Here is a 20,678-nt window from a genome sequence, read left to right on the forward strand (position 1 = left end):
CACACACACACACACACACACACACACCTGTACCTGCTCGCTCATATTCCCCTGTAGATATTAGCCGGCCTCCGGCTTGGTAAGAAGAGTAAGACCTCAAATCAGATTCTACTCAAATCTGATTTTTAGGGCTGACTGTCCACACTGTTTTTAGCAAGTGTCCAAATCTCTCTGTTCAGACTGGGCCACATTACTGACTGGTCTGACAGGTTGCCATAGTAACGGCGTCAGAGCGCCTGACGTCATATAATTGCGACGGCGACAACAACAACAACAACAAACATGATGGAGGCAGGTCACCTCAGTATATTGGCCTCATCACTGTCCAGTAGAGGAGCAGAACATCTCAGACCACCAGGAGAGAAACCGGGCGGATGGCGCCCCATCGGGCCGCATGAGTCGGGCGCGGCGGCCGGTGGACGCCTCGTCTCCACGCTGCCGCCGCTACACATGCCGCGTAGAGTGACGTCACGGACAGTCAGAACCGATCTGAGTGTTTGGAGGTTCAGACTGAGATCATCTGTCCAAATACGATCTGAAACTACCTCCAGAAGGTGGTTTGATCCGGTTTGCAAAAATCTGATTTCATGTGATTTGTGACTGTTCAGACTTCCTAAGAAGGAGTCGCTGGATTTGTCTCCAGTCGCTTTCTTGAAAAAGTCTGAAAAGTTGCTGAATTTAGCAACAAAGTTGGGAGCACTGCTTGGCCGGTGGAGGGTTATTATCTAGGTAGATTAGATCGGTTTGACGTAAAGGAATCGGCCGATCGCCGATCCCGCAAAATTAAGGAAATCAGCGCTGATCGATCAGCCGGCCGATGGATCGGTGCACCCCTAGTAAATATGTTTAGATATTATAGTTATTATACAGGTTTTAGTAGAATCTGTTGACGTGTATCCTTTGTTAGAAGTAACTAAGTATCAGAGTTCCGGTGCTCCTCCTCTGATGTTCAGGGACTTTCTGTTCACCAGACTGGTTGTGTTTCTGCTGCTGGAGGTAACATCTTCCCTCACAGCTGAAGGCTCTTCAACATTTACATCTCATCTCCTCATCAGCCACACAATTCAGCCTCAAACAGACACATCCCAACATAATCCTCACACAGCTCCTCCTCCTCCTCCTCCTCCTCCTCCTCCTCCTCACACAGCTCCTCACACAGCACCTCCTCCTCCTCACACAGCACCTCCTCCTCCTCCTCCTCACACAGCTCCTCACACAGCACCTCCTCCTCCTCCTCCTCCTCCTCCTCCTCACACAGCTCCTCACACAGCACCACCTCCTCCTCCTCCTCCTCCTCCTCCTCCTCCTCCTCCTCCTCCTCACACAGCTCCTCCTCACTCAGAAAGCTCAGCCTGTGAGACGTTCACTGACAGTCTGCATGTTCTGTTTCTGTTTTTGTTTTACAGAAGTGCCTCTTTTGATGTGGAGCCCGTCTACACGTTCAGAGCCCATGTGTAGGTATCTCACACACACACACACACACACACACACACACACACAGTGCATTTTTCTGTTTATATATATATATATATATATATATATATATATATATAAGGATTAAAATATTAATTTACTATTATTATTTCAACTTTATTTATTATGAGAAACCAGCTAACTGACCCACATGTTCTTTATTTTAATAATATAATAATAATAATACATCTGTTTTATATAGCGCTTTTCTCAACACTCAAAGACGCTTTACATAACAGAAAAAGTAAATAATATCACTAGATGATCATTTGATCAAATAGATATGTTTTTTTTGGCCATGTATTTACATAATACTCAGTTCCTAAGCAGACCGACATATATTAATATATAGGTCATATACAGAGCATGTATTCTGAGAAGTGAACATATCTCTTTGATCAAATAATCATCTAGTGATATTCTCAATAGCTTTAAATGATTTCTTGACCCAGAAAATGTAGATTTTGACACCAAGATTGACCTAAGTTGCTTGGAAGATATATTGGTTCTCATAGACTTTATATGGCTGCCATTTCCAATCTGCAAGCTTGATGAAGTCCCTCCATGTCCCCGTGTCCCTCCATGTCCCTCCATGTCCCCGTGTCCCTCCATGTCCCTCCATGTCCCCGTGTCCCTCCATGTCCCTCCATGTCCCCGTGTCCCTCCATGTCCCCGTGTCCCTCCATGTCCCCGTGTCCCTCCATGTCCTGTCCCTGTCTCTGCAGTGGTCCAGTGTTGTCCCTGGCGATGACGTCCAGCGGGGAGCAGTGTTTCAGTGGAGGCATCGACTCGACCATCCAGTGGTGGAACATCCCGAGCTCCAACGTAGACCCCTACGACACCTACGGTACACACACACACACACACACCTTAAAACAACCACAGAAGAAGAACCAGACAAACTGTCCTCACTCAAGAAATCTGGAATTTTCCAAAATTGTTTTGTTCTTTTTTTCACGTTTTATAAATTCTCCCAGCTCACCAAATGTGTCTTCACTCTCCTCAAAAATATCCTAACTTTTAAAAAATGTCCTTATTATTGAAAAAAGTCCAATAAAAACGGTTCAGTCATAGACTCCTCCCCTCCGTCCTCCTCCTGTCCAATCAGAGCCCAGCGTCCTGGCGGGCTCGTGGCTGGGACACACGGACGCTGTGTGGGGATTGGCTTACAGCGGCATCAAGAACCGCCTCCTGTCCTGCTCCGCCGACGGAACCGTCAAACTGTGGAACCCAACGGAGAAAAACCCCTGCATCAGCACTTTCAACACAAACAAAGGTGAGAGAGAGAAATATCATTAATATATAAACTCTGTTCAAGTTCCTGAATGTTAGAAAACCAGTTTTACTTTTTTATATTGACAGACTTTCAGTATTGTCTTGTTTCTAGCCTCTCCTGTCCTCTCCCCTCAGCTCTGTGTAAACAGCCTCTCCTGTCCTCTCCTCTCAGCTCTGTGTAAACAGCCTCTCCTGTCCTCTCCTCTCTGCTCTGTGTAAACAGCCTCTCCTGTCCTCTCCTCTCTGCTCTGTGTAAACAGCCTCTCCTGTCCTCTCCTCTCTGCTCTGTGTAAACAGCCTCTCCTGTCCTCTCCTCTCTGCTCTGTGTAAACAGCCTCTCCTGTCCTCTCCTCTCTGCTCTGTGTAAACAGCCTCTCCTGTCCTCTCCCCTCAGCTCTGTGTAAACAGCCTCTCCTGTCCTCTCCTCTCAGCTCTGTGTAAACAGCCTCTCCTGTCCTCTCCTCTCTGCTCTGTGTAAACAGCCTCTCCTGTCCTCTCCTCTCTGCTCTGTGTAAACAGCCTCTCCTGTCCTCTCCTCTCTGCTCTGTGTAAACAGCCTCTCCTGTCCTCTCCCCTCAGCTCTGTGTAAACAGCCTCTCCTGTCCTCTCCTCTCAGCTCTGTGTAAACAGCCTCTCCTGTCCTCTCCTCTCTGCTCTGTGTAAACAGCCTCTCCTGTCCTCTCCTCTCTGCTCTGTGTAAACAGCCTCTCCTGTCCTCTCCTCTCTGCTCTGTGTAAACAGTGTGTGTGTGTGTGTGTGTGTGTGTGTGTGTGTGTGTGTGTGTGTGTGTGTTGCAGAGCACGGCGTCCCCACGTCGGTGGACTTTAACGGGTGTGACCCCGCCCATATGGTGGCGTCCTTTAGCAGCGGGGACGTGGTGGTTTACGACCTGGAGACTTCCCAGAATACACTGGTGCTGAAGGGCCAGGGAGACGCCAGTAAGACTCACACACACACACACACACACACACACACACACACACACACACACACACACACACTCACTCACTCACTCACTCACTCACTCACACACACACTCACACACACACAGGAGAAATGTTACTAATTAGTATAGAAATAATTTTTCCTCCTCCTCCTCTTTTAATGTGTCTCTTCTCCCCCCCCCCCCCCCCCCCCCCAGCCCTCCCGGGGTCCAATCATATCAATAAGGTGGTGAGTCATCCCACGCTGCCCGTCACCATCACCGCCCACGAAGACAGACACATCAAGTTCTACGACAACAAGTCAGGTGAGTCATGTTGTGATGGTAACAGCTGGGCCGTCAGACAGGTGAAGTTAAGAGATCAAGCGTTTTTACTGTTTCTTTTTAAAATAAAAGCTCCACCAAAACATAATTTGGGTGTTTAGACGTGATAAAAGTTTTGATGCTTTGATATAAAGGATCTCTCTGTTGTCTGTGTGTGTGTGTGTGTGTGTGTGTGTGTGTGTGTGTGTCTGTGTGTGTGTGTGTGTGTGTGTGTGTGTGTGTGTGTGTGTGTGTGTGTGTCTGTGTGTGTGTGTGTGTGTGTGTGTGTGTGTGTGTGTCTGTGTGTGTGTGTGTGTGTGTGTGTGTGTGTGTGTGTGTCTGTGTGTGTCTGTGTGTGTGTGTGTGTGTCTGTGTGTGTGTGTGTGCAGGTAAAGTGACCCATGCGATGGTGGCTCACCTGGACGCCGTCACCAGTCTGGCTGTGGATCCTAACGGCATCTACCTGATGTCAGGAAGTAAGAAACTCACAGGAAGCTGGAAAATAATAATCATTCAGGAATCATTAAAGATTCACCTCACCTCCTCCTCTTCTCTCTCCTCCTCTCCTTTCACCTCCGCTCTCTCCACCTCCCTCTTCCAACACCTCCTTCCTTTCCCTTTATCTCCCATATCTCTCTTTTGCCTGTCCTCCTTTTCTTTTTCCTCATCTTCCTTTCTCCTTCTCTCTCTCCTTTTTCTTATGCTCTTCTAACTCCTTTTTCTTCACTTCCTCTTCTCTTCTCCTCCTCCTCTTCTCTCTCCCCTTCCTCCTCCTCCTCTTCTCTCCTCCTCCTCCTCCTCCTCCTCCTCCCTCTCTCTCCTCCTCCTCCTCCTCCTCCTCCCTCTCCTCCTGCTCCTCCTCTTCTCTCTCCCCCTCCTCCTCCTCCTCCTCCTCCTCCCTCTCTCTCCTCCTCCTCCCTCTCCTCCTGCTCCTCCTCAGGTCATGACTGCTCCCTGCGTCTGTGGAACCTGGATAATAAAACGTGTGTCCAGGAGATCACGGCTCACAGGAAGAAGAGCGAGGAGGCCATCTACGACGTGGCCTTCCACCCGTCCAAGGCCTACATCGCCTCCGCCGGCGCCGACGCCCTCGCCAGGGTCTACGTGTAGAGGAGGAGGAGCAGGAGGAGGAGCAGGAGGAGGAGGAGGAGAGGAAGAGAGAGAGGAAGACCGTGGGGCGAGAGACACAGACAGACAGAGAAAGAAAGAGAGAGAGAGACAGTATTCAGGTCTGTTCAGGTCTCTGAACACAGATTATATATTAATGACTGAACACACACACACACACACACACACACACACACACTCACACACACACACTCACACACACACACACACACACACACACACACACACACACTCTCTGCAGCTGTGACTGGAGACGTTTGGAGCAGCTCACCTGTCTGTCTGTCCTGTGATGTCATCTCCCCGTCTGCAGCGCCATGTGACCACACTACAAGCCCCGCCCCCTCCCTCCTCCGTGTTAACACTAGTCTGACCTCTGACCCTCAAACGGCCGGAGGAACTTAAAGGAAAACCCCCTAAAAGAATTTCTGTGACGCTCTTCTTCTTCTTCTTCTTCTTCGTCTCGTTAACGTCCTAAACAAACGTTTTTCTGTTCGGGTCAGAAACAGATAAATCTGTTTCCTGTCAGTTTCCATCCTCACCGGCCAAAAGTGACATAAGTAAAAATAATTTAATTACTTGTATAACAAAATGAATAAATGTAGAGGAATTTAATAAAAATATATAAATAAATGCACAAAATAAATGGAAATTCTATATTTTTACATTTATTTCCTATTTATTTCGGCATTTCTGTATCTGTTGATTTATTTCCAAATTTATTTCTGAGACTTTCTGTCACCCAACAATGTAAAAAATGTAAATTATCTGAGCGCTCACTTACGCAGAATAAATGTAGAAATAAATACATGTGGAAATGTAAAAAATAATGTGGAAATAAGAATAAATGAAAACGTAGAAATGAATACAAAAGTATTTTTGTATTCATTTTTACAATTATTTATTTATTTATTAATACATTTATTAATTTATTTCTGCAAGACTTTGTCACCAAACAATGTAAAAAAAAAAAACTGTTAATTCTCTAATACCGCTCACACAGATTTAAATCAATAAATGTAGAAATACATTTAATAAAAAGTAAATAAACTACTACATGTGGAAATGACAATACATTTAAATGTAGTAATACATTTAAAAAAATTCAGAAGTACCAAAAAAATAATTGTTAAAATTTAAAAAAATATGGAATTTGCATTTATTTATATATTTCTGTATTTATTCATTTTATTTTGAATTTATTTCTACTAAGGTAATTTTTTGTCCCGTCTGTGGTTCTTTCTGCCAAATAAATACAAACTGGTCACATCAGACTAAGTTTGGTGTAAACGGATTCTCACAGTTCCAGTTTGAACGACGTCACCTGAACGCAGCATCACTCTGATTCACTGCTGCAGGTTCAGACTCTGATTCTCTGTGAACCAACATGGAGTCATCAGAGGGAATCTGTTGACAGCAGAAGAAGAAGAAGAGCGTCCGCGGGGTTTTCTTCCTCCGGCTGCAGAAGAAGACGGAGGAGGAGCAGAACGTTTTCAGTTTTAACCCATCGAGGTTTTGTTGTTTTTTAAGTCTGGAGTTTAGCTTCAGGAGAAACTTTTTTACCATGTTTTTAAGAAATGAAGTTAAAAGACACAAACGAGCGGCTCGGGTTAAAGCTCGAGTTCTGTTTGTCTGACGGGCCGACAGCTGATTGGACGGTCGGTTAACACGCCTCAGCCCCTGGCGGGCCAATCGCAGCCCAGCGTCTCCGCCGAGCGTTAACTGTAGTCACGTATGGACGTCTTCTGTTTGTGTAAAAATAAATCTAGTTTTTATAATCGTTTTTATAAATGTGGAAACGTCTCGCAGCGAGCAGGACTTCAGGTCCTCGCTCCCGTCCAGAGAGGAGGAGGAGGAGGAGGAGGAGGAGGAAGAGGAGGAGAGAGGAGGAGGAGGAGGAGGAGGAGGAGGAGAGAAGAGGAGAGAGGAGGATGACAAAGTTTTTATTTATTTTAAGATTCATCACATCCCAGTGTTGCACTAGCTCTGACTCTTGAACGCCTCACTAACGTCTGGCGGTTCTTTCAGATGTTCACCTTCACATGTTGGTACCTGAACGCACCGCGGCCTCACTCACTACCTTCACATGTTGGTACCTGAACGCACCGCGGCCTCACTCACTACGTTTACATGCATCAAACAGAATTCCCACTGAAGAGTTTCAAACATTAATATTCCTGTTTTACATGCAGCCATGCAAAAATAATCCTTCAGCAGTTTTGTTTGCTGTTAAAACCTCAAACTCAAAAGCAAACTTCTGGATTTTTCAACAAAACTTTGTTCATTTTTTACTCACAAAAAAAAAAAAGAAATCAAAAAATGCTTTATTTGCAAATCCCCAAAAATTAAAAAGTAGTTTTTTTCTATTGCATTTAAAATGCAAAAGATTTTTTGAACTTTTTGAACATTTTAAAGTTTATTTTACTTTTTAATAGAGCTGCTACAATTATTCGATAAATCGAACAATAATCGATTATTAAATTAATCGTCAACTATTTTGATAATCGAATAATTGGTTTGAGCAGTTTTTTAAAGACAATAAGTCCAAATTCTCTGATTTCAGCTTCTTCAATGTGAATATTTCTGGGTGTTGTGTTCCTTTATGACAATAAACTGAATATCTCTTTGGTTTGTTGACAAAACAAGAGATTTGAGGACGTCATCTTGTGGTTTGGAAACACTCATTGATATTTTTAAACATTTTATTCACCAAACAACTAATCGATTAATCGTTTAAATAATCGACAGATTAATTGATAATGAAAATAATCGTTAGTTGCAGCCCTACTTTTTAATCAAATATTTTTTTCATTTTCTTGCAGAAAGTTCAGTTTAATTAAAGTTTAAAAACATAATAAAGGCACAAAAGTGACTGCAAATGGTCTCATATGCAGAATTATGGTTTTAAAATCTTCTGTTGAAGAGAAGCTGCAGGTTTGGAAACTCTCCTCCTCCTGCTGCTCCTCCTCTTCCTCATATCACTGTGTGATGCTCCTGCTCCTGTTCCTCCTGCTGCTGCTCCTCCTCTTCCTCATATCACTGTGTGACTTTTCTCTTCACGTCGGGTACATTAGACTTTTCTCCACCACCGCTTTGACGAGCAGGATTAAACTTTTATTTGTATCATTTTTTAATCTTTCTGAGGCAAAGAGCCGGTTTGAGCTCCAGGAGAAACGGTCCAATCAGACGCCTCGTGGGGCGAGTTTTGAAAACAAAAAGCTGCCACCCGATTGGACGAACAGGCTGACCTGCTTTGACTGACGGGGAGTTTTAATTTCATCGTTGTGGTTTTGTTTTAATTTAATTTTTTTAAACTGAAGGGATTTGTAACGCAAGCATCACAAATCTTTATTTTTCTTTCACACGCTACGACTTACTGTGTAACTAAAGACTTTTTGTTTGTGTAATGCATGATTAATACAATAAAAGTATTTTTTCTAGTCTTCCAAAAAATGGAAAAAAAAAAAGTTCTGATCAGTTTGCGAGTTTTGATGAGTTTTGTAAGTTTTTTTTTTTTTTGATTTACAAACTATGAAACATCAGATTTTAAAGATTGTACCACATAGCAGAATACAACTGTTGAAATGTATATAAAATGTCTATAATAACTATTAAATGGTGTACCTGTACAGAGGCTGCTGCTCCGCTCCTCATTCTGTCCCGCTGCAATAAAAGCCTCAGGAAGTCCACCACCAAGTCGGCGACGCCTTTCAAACAGACTCGACTTAATGCACTTTTGGTTCAGTTGTTCCTGTTTTTAGTTGCTCCAGGATCCAGAATTTATTTAATCTGCAGGATTTTAGTCCTGTGGTTCCAACCAGCAGGTTCACAGAATGAATCAGGGGATTATTGATAGAATTTTATTCAAAGTGTTTCTGCTCCACAAGTCTTAATCCTCATTCATTTATTTTTCTCTTAACCGTTAATTAAAACCGGTTCACATCAAACTTTTTATGAGTTGCAACAGGAACATAAAACTGTAGGAAAAAGAAGAAAAACTGTCTCTGCTTCTCTGTTTGACGTTTAAACTTCCCTAGAAACTGTTTTGGACATTTTTACCTATTTTTTGACGTGTAAAAATGTCCGTCTTTTCGACAGAATCTGAGGGGTTTTCCGTTTTAAAAAATTCAATTAAATGTTTTTTTCTCGGAAATTTGAGTTTGTTTTTTTGCAAATTTGTACATTTTTTCTTGTAAATTTGTAGGTTATTTCGTCAATTTATATGTTTCTCCTCATGAATCTGTGTTTATCTGTCAAGTTTTTTCTTGTAAATTTGAACATCTCGTAATTTTGTTTTTTGTGTTTTTTTCTAGTTCTTTGCTCGTACATTTGTGAGGTTTTCTTTCTTGTAATTTTTATTTTTATTTTTTTCATTTCTGCCTTCCTTTTGTTCGGACTGTGTTCTCACCTAACTCTGAGAATCCAGACCCTGGTTTTTAGAGGAGCAGAGTTCTTTGGTCCAAACCAGATGTTTTAGAGAACAAACAGCTCAGAGGGAACGCTCTTTTTTTTTTTCTTCTCTCTCTTCAATGTTCAGAATAAAACTATGTTGCATCAAACTTTTAAAAGTTGCAGGTTGTATCAACCTGGTAGGCAAACACAAAACTGTAGGAAGAAGAAAAATCTGACATTTCCCTTCAGAAATAGTTTTCTGACATTTTACTGAAACTAAACATGAAAATGAACTTTAGTTACAGCTGAAACAAACTTTCATTGTGTTTGTTTGTTATAATGTTCCAGGAAAAAGAACATTGGGTGAAAAGTCTGAATGAATATTATTCCGCATGAAATCAGTGAGTTTATTTTCAACATTTCATCAAAAAACCACAGCTAAAATAACTCCAGAAACAATGAAAGGTTTCAGCGTGTGATGACATGAACGGCCTCGATGACGGCGTGACGCCTGGCGCCGTCCGGGAGGACGGCGGTGGTCGGGGCGCGGGACACGGCGAGGAGAGCGTCGAGGTCGCCGCCGCCGAGCGTCATGGCGTCCTGGTGCTGGACCAGCAGGAGCTTCAGCTGCTGGTTCTCTCGGCTCAGATCGTCTCGTTGTCTCCTCAGAGCTCCTCGCAGCAGCTCGGCCTTATTAATGCTCTTCATCAGCGGCAACATCTCCTGCAGGCACACAGGTCAGTGAAGGCAACAGGAAACAGACCGTAACAGTGAAGTTTACTTCTGATCTGCTGGAGGATTAATCCCTCTCTGCACCAGCACGGCAGGTTCACTGGTCAATTTGTGATGGTTTTTTCTCGGAAATTTATGTTTTTTTCTTGTAGAATTGAAGGTTTTTTCCTGTGAATTTGTAAATTTTTCTCTTAAATTTATGAGTTATTTCTCCTAAATGTATATGTTTTGTTCTCCCTTAATTTTTCTTGTTAATTTATACGCCTTTTCTCATAAATTGTCCATTTTTTCTTCCTACATTAGTAAGTTTCTTTCTCGTAAATAAAAAAAAAAAAAAATGTCATCTCCTCCTTTGGTTGGGAGCAGAGAACTGACTCTGATCCCATTAGAGGAGCAGAGTTCTCTTCTTGGTTTGAGCAAACAGACGATCAGATAAAACAACAGGGTTCGCTTGTTTATCTCTGGGAGAAAGAAAGAAAGAAAGGAGAGACAGATAATTACTATTAAATGTAACTAAACTAAACGCTGTCTGTCATTATTTATTTTCTTTATTTTGAGCTAAGAGCTGTTTTGCTTTTATTGTTCATGTATTTATTTCTGAATTGCAAGTTTAATGTTCATATTCATATTTTGAAAATAACTTAATTAAAAAATGCTTACATTTTGCAATTATTTTGTTTGTGTAAGATTATTTCTAATATAATGTTTAATATTTAAATTAAATTAATAATAGGACTGTAGAATCTGCACTGAAACGGGAGAGTAGATGCAGAAGATCCGTCCGGGGAGGTTTTTTTTGGCTTCATGCGTCACTGAGCAGCTTCACAGGAATGAAACTGCTTCACTTCTCTGTGGCTCAGTTGGTAGAGTTGGTTGGCCCCCAACCGAAGGGTTGGAGGTTCGATCCCTGACCATGGCAGCCTACATGTCCAAGTATCCTTGAGCAAGATACTGAATCCCAAATGGCTCCCGATGCTGCGTTCATCGGTGTGTGAATGAGTTCCCAATGGTGGCAGGTGGCCCCGTTTAGGGTAGCCTCTGCCACCAGTATGAATGTGTGTGTGAAAGGGTGAATGAGTCAGTCTGTAGTGTAAAGAGCTTTGAGTGGTCCTCCCTGACTGACCTGGTGACTCACTACAATAACTGCCTCTCCTCTTCCCTCACCGCCCTGGCTCCTCTGAAAACCCGCTCAGTCTCACACTGCTCCCTGGTTCACCCCTGAGCTCCGCCAGCTCAAAGCCACTGGCCGTCGACTGGAGCGACTTTACAAAAAAACTGGACTCACTGTACACAACACTACAAGAACGCCCTCACCACTGCCAAATCTTCATACTACTCCAACATCATCAACACTGGTACAGGTAACAATAGAGTCCTATTCTCAACAGTCAGCCACTTACTTCAGCCTCCTGAAACCCTCCCTCCAGACATCTCCACCGACCAGTGCACTGCCTTCTTGGACTTCTTCAGCTCTAAAATCAACACCATTCACCAACAACTGGCCTCATCTTGCACCCCCTCAAACGACCCACCCTGGATGACCACCACCGGCCAACCTCACATCAGCCCCCTCTCTGACTTCACCCCAGTATCAGAACTCACCATCGTGGAACTCATCCATAAAGCTAAAACCACCACCTGCCAGCTCGATCCTCTTCCCACCTCCCTTGTCGAAGCAGGTCTGCCGTCCATTTCCCCCATGATCACCAACATATTAACTCATATTAACTCCTCCCTCACTACTGGTACTGTACCCCCCATTCTCAAACTGGCTGCCATCACACCCATCCTGAAAAAACCCGGTGCTGACCCTAACCCTAACCCATCTCCAACCTCCCCTTCATCTCTAAAACACTTTAAAGGGTGGTCGCCGCACAACTACAGTCCCACCTCGATACAAACAATCTTCATGAACCCTTCCAATCCGGCTTCCGTCCAAAACACTGAAACAGCCCTAGTCAAAATCACCAACAACCTCCTCCGTGCAGCTGACACTCACCATCCTCATTCTCCATTTGACACCATCTCCCACCCCCTGCTCCTGGACCGCCTGGCTGGCATAGGGATCACTGGTGCTGCACTCTCCTGGTTCACATCATACCTCACTGACCGTCAACAATTAGTGCAACTAAGGAACCACAAGTCTGGGTGTCTGGGTGTCTCACTGGGTGTCCCCCAGGGGTCAGTCTTGGGTCCACTTCTCTTCACCATTTACCTCCTCCCCCTGGGCACAATCCTCCGTCACCATCTGGAGCTGGATGAGCAGGAACTTCCTCAAACTGAACCGCAATAAAACCGAGGCCCTGCTCATCGGCTCCAAATCCACCCTCACCAAATCACAACACACCCCAGCTCCACCCATCATCGTTGACGGATTCCCTGTACCCTTCTCCTCCCAAGTCAAGAGCCTTGGCGTCATTCTGGACAACACCCTCTCATTTGCACCCCATATTCAAAACACCACCCGGACTGCATTCTTCCACCTCCGCAACATCTCCAGACTCCGCCCATCACTGACCCAATCCAGCACCGAAATCCTGGTCCACTCATTTGTCACATCACGCATCAACTAGTGCAATGCCCTCCTCACTGGACTCCCCACCAAACTCATCAACAGACTGCAAATAATTCAGAACTCGGCCGCCCGGATCATCACCTGCACCAAATCAGCTGACCACATCACCCCTGTTCTCATTCAACTCCACTGGCTCCCCGTACAATACCGCATCCAATACAAGAACCTCCTCCTCACCTACAAAGCTCTCCACAACCTAGCACCACTTACCTCTGCGACCTCCTTCAAGAATACTCTCCCTCCCGCTCCCTCCGCTCATCCTCTGCTGGACTATTAATCACCCCCTCATCACGCCTCAGTACCATGGGGGCCCGGTCCTTCAGCTGCTCAGCACCCAGGCTCTGGAGCTCCCTCCCCCCACACATCAGACAGTCTGACACCATCACAACCTTCAAGTCACAACTCAAAACTCACCTGTTCAAACTGGCATACACTCTGTAACTGGACACTTCTTCACTTGCTTTTATCATATTGTCTTGTTTTTACCATGTTGTCTTGTTTTTAAAGATGTTTATGATTTTAGACTTTGTAAGGTGACCTTGGGTGACATGAAAGGCGCCCATAAATTAAATGTATTATTATTATTATTATTATTACAAAGCGACTAGAGAAGCGCTATATAAGTGCAGGTCCATTTACCATTTACCATTCTCTTTATGCAGACAGACCTGCTGCACACTCAACTTACATTACATGTCATTTAGCAGGCGCTTTTGTCCAAAGCGACTTACAATAAGTCGTAAGAGACTTACCTTCTCCGGTCCCTCTGTCTCCGGTCCCTCTGTCTCAGGTCCCTCTGTCTCCGGTCCCTCTGTCTCAGGTCCCTCTGTCTCAGGTCTCAGCGTCTCTGAAGGGAACGATGCTGATAAGACTTCCTGCTGCTCGCCGTCCAGCCGGCCACACATGTCGGCGACTCGGAGGAGCTTCTGACCCTGGACCAGCAGAGAGAGGACATGAAGGACAGAGAGGACATGAAGACAGAGAGGACATGAAGGACAGAGAGGACATGAAGGACAGAGAGGACATGAAGACAGAGAGGACATGAAGGACAGAGAGGACATGAAGACAAAGAGGACATGAAGGACAGAGAGGACATGAAGGACAGAGAGGACTCGGCTGTCGACAGACAGGAATCGGGGCGTGCGTTACCGTGGCGATGGCGGCCTGCAGCTTCTTGGCGGCGGCGGCGCTCTGGACGGTGAGCTCGGTCAGCTGCTTCCTCGCCGCCGTTTCCTGCTGAGTCAGCTGGTCCCGGGCGGCGTGGGTGCTCCGCTTCGCCTGGTTCCTGGCAGCCAGCAGATCTTTTTCCACCGACAGTCCTTCTGTCTTGGCGGCGGACAGCGTCTCCCTCAGCTGGATGACGGCCTCCTAACGAGGACAAACCTCAAACTCATCAAGCAGGAAATTCTCTCAGCTGCATCTGATGAAATGTCATGAACAGACTTTTTATCCAGCTGGACAAAGGCTGGAAATAATGTCTCATGTCCGCTGTGGCGAAATAAAACAATATTAAAAGAATACATTTATTATTTATGGTCGAACAAATGTTTGTCTTTTTGCCTTGTGCAACAGAAACTTAATCATGAAGTGATGAACTTGAGGTTTGAAGCCTTTGACCCTCTGAACCATTTGTTTCTCCTCCTGGGGAGTAAAAGACGTGGAGCACTGACCTGCAGCCTCTTCACGGTCTTGATGTCTTGTTCTGTGGTCCTCCTCAGCTCCTGGGTCTTCTGGCTCATGATGGAGAGCTCCTCTGACTCCTTCCTGCTCCGCTGCACCGCCTCCTGGTTCTGCTGCTTCTCCTGCTTCAGCGGCTCCTTCGTGTTCATGCTCAGAGACATTTTCTGTCCACAGAGACACGAGAGGACACTCAAAACACTCTGAGGACTCGGAGGACATGCAGAGGACTCGGAACACTCTGAGGACACTCGGTGCTGCAATGTGTTTGTGAACAGGTTTTATAGTTCTACTGTCATGGTAACTAAGCTGTTAATGAGCTTTCATTTATAATAATCACTTTAAATTTGTGTTTTTAATCACTTTAAATCCATGTTTTTCATGTTAATCTTGACCTGAAAGAGTTTTAACTCTAAATGTAGTGGAGTAGATGCCTGAAGTTACATAGTAAATGTACTTATTTACTTTCTGCTGCTGATCTTTCTGTTGAGTCAGCAGCTCGTACCTTTTGTTCGTACGTGCTGTCGTACCTTTTGTTCGTACGTGCTGTCGTACCTTTTGTTCGTACGTGCTGTCGTATGCTGCGATGCATTCTCCGTACACTGTGTGGATCTCCGTCATGGCTGATGTCTGAAGCTTCTCTCTAGCGTATAGCGCTCCCTGCTGGTCGTCTCGCTGCTGCCGGTAGTCCGCCGAGATCTGCTTCCTGAGACGGAGGAAAATATATTTCACTGCTTTTCAAATCAATGGTGACATTGAAAATATATCAACACAACTATCAGCATTTTCCTTTTAAATCCAAAAGTATCAGAATTTTAATTTAATTTTGTTTGCATTAATATATTTTTAACCTTACTGTCAATAAAACAGATTTTTATTTCAGTGGCAATACTTTTGCTCTGGAATTTATCCTGTTGCATAATAACTTATAATAAATAATTCAGGAATAAATTAAATATCTTCTGATTCTAAAAACTAATTTAATAAGACTGCAATTCAAATCAATGTTATGATTGCAAGCTACTTTTACTAATTATAATATTCTTAATAATTTGGTTATACATAAAATCTCCAAAAGTTTTAACAGCAAGCTTTTCCATCTGCAAAATTTTTTTAAAACACTTGCATTAAAATATTTTTAACCTAACTGTTAATAAAACAAACTCCTCCGGCCAGAGGGGGCGCTGTGACTCACCGCTCTGAGCTGAACGTGGAGCTGAGCTGCTGCAGGCCCGACTCCCAGCGCTGCTGCAGGACGTCCAGCCGGCGCTGCTGCAGCGCCAGCAGACGCTCCGCACGCTGCAGGTGAGCTCGCTGCACCTGAGCCGCCTGACGCTCCGCCTCCTGCAGCTCGCCCCACAGGTTCTGCAACACAAACTGGAAGTGAGTCGGCCAAGCCGCGACCACGGCGGGTAAAGAAAAGTAGATACAGAGGACACTCAGAGGACACTTGGAGGACACTCAGAGGACACACAGGATAAGGAGGACACTCTGAGGAGTCGGAGGACACTCGGGACTCATCGATATAACTGATTTTGCTGCAGGGCATATTAACAACATAAAAAAAGGGCAACAAGTTCTGCCAAGTGCGAACAAGCGGTTATATCCACAGTATAACAGTAGTGTTCGGGGCTTTACCCCTACAGCTGTTGCTGTATGGGCCAGTGCTAGGTGCTAGGTGTGCTAGGTGCTAGGTGTGATTGCCCCGTGGCCCTAATAATCCAATATTATATTTCCAATATTAATATATAATCCAATATATTTAAAACAAAGAAAACATTCTGCAGAAAGAGTACTTTTACTTTGATACATTTTGATACTTTTACTGCAGTAAAGTAATGTGATTACTTCTTCCCCCTCTGATTGCTAATTTTTTTTCATGTAAGAATGTCAGAAAGTGTAGTTTCCAGTCTCTCATTTCTGCATTTCATATTTTGAATTTCCCCGTAGTGGGAATAATGAGGGAATCTTCATAAATGGTGTCACCAACTGAGCCAGTTGGTAGAGTCGGTCGGCCCCCAACCGAAGGGTTGGTGGTTCGATCCCCGACCATGGCAGCCTACATGTTGAAGTATCCTTGAGCAAGATACTGAACTCCAGATTGCTCCTGATGCTGCGTTCATCGGTGTGTGAATTAATTCCCAATGGTGGCAGGAGGCAGCGTTTAGGGTAGCCTCTGCCACCAGTATGAATGTGTGTGTGAAAGGTGAATGAGTCAGTCTGTAGTGTGAAGACCTTTGAGTGGTCGCTAAGAGACTAGAAAAGCTATATAAGTGCAGGTCATTTACCATTTACCAGTCGTTAGTTTCATGAGGTTCATTCAGTAAATTCTGGTCCATTCAGAGTCAAATACCGGAACATTTCGGTGGAGTTGGCGGGACTAACGGTTACCTTGACGACGCTGTCCAGGCCGTCCAGCTGCCGCTCAAACGTCCGGCTGAGCACCTCGAGGTCCCGCCGCAGCTCGCCGCAGCGGGCGCGGCGCAGCACGGAGCGCCACCCGTCGGTGAGCTTCAGCAGGTTCACCGCCGTGTTCTTCTCCTCCTTCTGCAGCTTCTCCTGCAGTTACACACTCGTTAACTCTTCTAGTGGTGCTTTTACTTTGAAATGATCAACTTTCATGAAGAATTTAAAATTCAAATGACTAAGCAGACAAAAAACACATTAATTCCATATTCAAAAATAATAAATAAAAGTAAATAATTAATATAAATTTAAAGTGTACTTTTCACAGCTCTATTGATTCATAAATACACATTTAATACTATTCAAAATGATATAGTAACAAATAAAGAAATGTAAATTGTACCGTTTTGAAATAAACTATAGATCTTACAATTATAAATATATTTAATAATATAATAATAAATAAAATTAAAATGTACTTTTTGGAAACAAATCAAGTCACCACAGCTCCTCTGATTCTAAACACGAATTTATTATGTTATTAATAATTTTGTGATAAATAAAAGCTATTTTGATTCTAAATAAAAATATTAATTTAATTTAGTGATAAATAAAATAATTTCTGATTCTAAATAAAATAGGATATAAAAAATGATCTTATAAATAATGAGTTGATGGATGGAGGTGTGCAGACCCTGAGGAACAGAGTCAGGATCTCCTCCTTCTTCTTGGCCGTCTCCTCCTCGGCCTGAGCTCTCTGCTGCAGGAGCACCAGCCGCTCCTCCTCCGTCCTCCCTCCTCCTCTTCCTCCTCCTCCTTTCTTGGCTTTCTTTGGCATGATCCTCCTCTTCCTCCTCTTCCTCCTCTGTGTGCTGCTGTGTTTGCTATCTGACTGCAGAACACAGCAAAGAATCCACAGAATGAAAATTATGACTTCAAAGTAAAGTCATTTTAGTTGCCATAATCAATCCAAAGTTGTAAAACTAAAATAAATGTAGAATTTAAAAACCTATTAATACAAATCCAGAAGTATGCATTTGATGTCATATTTTTTTTATAAATATATAAATAAAAATTAAATTGATTTGTATTAACAATTTTTTTATTTATTAATTTATTCAACTTGAAATCAGAAACTAAACTAATATTTTTTGTTTGTCGGATAAAAGTTTTACTATTTAACCTCTTGCTGTTTTTTGCATAATAAAGTCACATCTATTCTAAAATATCATTACAAATGTAATATTATAAATATATTTCTAATGTAACTTTATTCTTCTACATTTATCTGATAGCTTCAGCACATTAAAACACATTAATAGGCTATTAAGTAGTTAAAATGCTGCTTACATAAATGCATCAATAGTAATAATAATAATCCAATAATATATTTAAAACATATAAAACATTCTGCAGAATGAGTACTTTTACCTTTGGTACTTTAAGTACATTTTAATACTTTTTTATTTTTGCTGCAGTAAAGTAATCTGATTACTTCTTCCCCCTCTGATAGCTGATTAATCCTCATTTTTCATATAATGTCAGAAAATGTAGTTTCCAGTCTCTCATATCTGCAGATTTCCTGTTTCATAATAATAATAATAATAATAATAATAATAATAATAATCTGAGTATTTTGGTGGTTTTGGACTTTTTTTTAACTATTTTTCTGAAAAAACAAACGATTAATGTGGAAATGAATCAGCAAAATTTCCCGACGATGAAAATAAATATTTATCATTTTGTTGATACTTTTCTACTTTTGCTGCTGTACGTTAAGTTTTGACTGCAGGACATTTATTGCACTAGAGTCATTTCACGGTAAAGTAATCGGATTACTAGAGGATAGCCTCGTTAGTCTGAATGAATTAAATTAAACTCACCTGAGAGGAAACGAGCCGTTTGACTCTCCGCTGCAGCTGCTGTCTCTTTGTTTTCGGTCTCCATGGCAACAGCGGCAGAAACGGTCCGACACGTTGGTCTTTTTTTTTTTTTAACTTTATTATCCCAGATTCAAATACAAACGTTTATATGTCAGAATTATTCACTCCAACTTATAACAATATAAATAATAATGATAAATAAAACATAAACATAAAATATATTTAACCCTCTGAACCCCAACGAGCTGTTTCACAGTGTTTTTGTATTTAAAAAAAACAAACATTCTCCTCACTGTGTCTCACTGCAACATATAAAATCTATCTATAAGTCCTGCAGCTCTATTATATATATATATATGTATATATATATATATATATATGGAATCAGCACATTCACAACAACTCAAACATGTCTTTGTGCAGAATAACACAGTTAGAATGACAGAAATCAGAAAAAAAACCCATTTCATTCAAGAGATTAAGATTTCCTTTATTAGTCCCACAATGAGGAAATTTCCAGAATTAAAGCAGCAAAATAACAATAAAAGGTAACCAAGCAGTAGGTCTATACACTAGAAATATAAAAAAAGGGATGAGCAATTAAACAAGTAAACAATATATATTATAGTATCTAGAGTAATAACAATTTAAACAAAAGTAAATTAAAATGTTAGGAACATTATGTACAATGTAGACAGAGTCAGCATTTCTCTGATATTTAAAAAAAATGTGAATAAAACAGAATTTCTATATAATCACTTTTCCAAGTGTCCTGAATGTTGTAAAACCAGTTTTCTCCACACATTGTCATGTTTACAGCCTCTCCTGTCCTCTCCTCTCTGCTCTGTGTAAACAGCCTCTCCTGTCCTCTCCTCTCAGCTCTGTGTAAACAGCCTCTCCTGTCCTCTCCTCTCTGCTCTGTGTAAACAGCCTCTCCTGTCCTCTCCTCTCTGCTCTGTGTAAACAGCCTCTCCTGTCCTCTCCTCTCTGCTCTGTGTAAACAGCCTCTCCTGTCCTCTCCTCTCTGCTCTGTGTAAACAGCCTCTCCTGTCCTCTCCTCTCTGCTCTGTGTAAACAGCCTCTCCTGTCCTCTCCTCTCTGCTCTGTGTAAACAGCCTCTCCTGTCCTCTCCTCTCTGCTCTGTGTAAACAGCCTCTCCTGTCCTGTCCTCTCCTCTCTGCTCTGTGTAAACAGCCTCTCCTGTCCTCTCCTCTCTGCTCTGTGTAAACAGCCTCTCCTGTCCTCTCCTCTCTGCTCTGTGTAAACAGCCTCTCCTGTCCTCTCCTCTCAGCTCTGTGTAAACAGCCTCTCCCGTCCATCTGGTTAGTGCAAACACTTTATTTTAAATGACTCATGTAGAATAAAGAGATTCTAACACAACATATAAACATTTTAACACAAGTTTTGGTCACTTTCTACGATAAACTGTGTATTTTTTGGCGATCTTTTAACTTCTCACAGTCCACTCAGCAAATTTTGTGATTTAAAAAACATCTCTAAGCTTTTGTTGACCACAGACCAACACATTCAGAGTCCTCACTCAGTTTGAGAGGAGAGACGTTAGCATGCTAACTTAGCTCCTGGTTTATCTGTGACTTCACTTCCTGTCCTGAGGTCCCTGAACACTGGCGCTCTCTACAAAAAGGGGCGGAGCCGCCTCTTTTTCTTAAGGAAGCTCAGATCTCTGGACATCTGTAGTAAGATAATATATATATATAGGGTGACGTCACAGTGACTACGTCCATTATTTATACAGTCTATGATTATGCTTTTTTCCTGAGAACATTAATTTCTCACGGTGTCTTTAACGTAAAGCAAAATATTGCTTATATACTGAATAAAAAATGCATGTTATATTCCTCAATTAATGTTTTATTGTACCAGTTGGGATAGG

General features: G+C 42.7%; 2 protein-coding genes across 2 annotated transcripts in view; one reads left to right on the forward strand and one right to left on the reverse strand.

Annotated features, from left to right (window-relative positions):
• strn3 (striatin, calmodulin binding protein 3) overlaps window positions 1–8,753 on the forward strand; it is a 27,177-nt gene extending 18,424 nt beyond the window's left edge. Inside the window, exons 10-16 of the mRNA XM_059352695.1 lie at window positions 1,407–1,454; window positions 2,199–2,320; window positions 2,582–2,749; window positions 3,546–3,686; window positions 3,890–3,997; window positions 4,384–4,470; window positions 4,935–8,753. Coding sequence (XP_059208678.1) covers window positions 1,407–1,454; window positions 2,199–2,320; window positions 2,582–2,749; window positions 3,546–3,686; window positions 3,890–3,997; window positions 4,384–4,470; window positions 4,935–5,104 — 844 coding nt within the window. The 3' untranslated portion in view covers window positions 5,105–8,753. The remainder of the gene's footprint in view (window positions 1–1,406; window positions 1,455–2,198; window positions 2,321–2,581; window positions 2,750–3,545; window positions 3,687–3,889; window positions 3,998–4,383; window positions 4,471–4,934) is intronic.
• Window positions 8,501–17,739, reverse strand: ccdc65 (coiled-coil domain containing 65). The gene is made up of 8 exons (XM_059352701.1): window positions 17,596–17,739; window positions 16,887–17,054; window positions 15,691–15,860; window positions 15,051–15,201; window positions 14,489–14,662; window positions 13,968–14,186; window positions 13,571–13,750; window positions 8,501–10,234 (listed from the first exon to the last, which is right to left on the reverse strand). Exons 1-8 carry the CDS (start codon window positions 17,737–17,739, stop codon window positions 9,980–9,982), a joined length of 1,461 nt encoding a protein of 486 aa, XP_059208684.1. The 3' UTR covers window positions 8,501–9,979.
• Window positions 17,740–20,678: the final 2,939 nt, after the last annotated feature.

Source organism: Centropristis striata, chromosome 16 (assembly GCF_030273125.1).
Source record: "Centropristis striata isolate RG_2023a ecotype Rhode Island chromosome 16, C.striata_1.0, whole genome shotgun sequence".
NCBI lineage: Eukaryota > Metazoa > Chordata > Actinopteri > Perciformes > Serranidae > Centropristis > Centropristis striata.

Excerpts from the sequence above, each read along its gene's own strand:
- ccdc65 (XM_059352701.1), bottom strand. The coding sequence starts at position 17,739 with ATGCCAAAGAAAGCCAAGAAAGGAGGAGGAGGAAGAGGAGGAGGGAGG. Across the intron at positions 17,055-17,595 it reads TCCTGACTCTGTTCCTCAGG|GAGAAGCTGCAGAAGGAGGA; the intron begins GTCTGCACACCT and ends GTGTAACTGCAG. Across the intron at positions 15,202-15,690 it reads TCCACGTTCAGCTCAGAGCG|GAAGCAGATCTCGGCGGACT; the intron begins GTGAGTCACAGC and ends CCTCCGTCTCAG.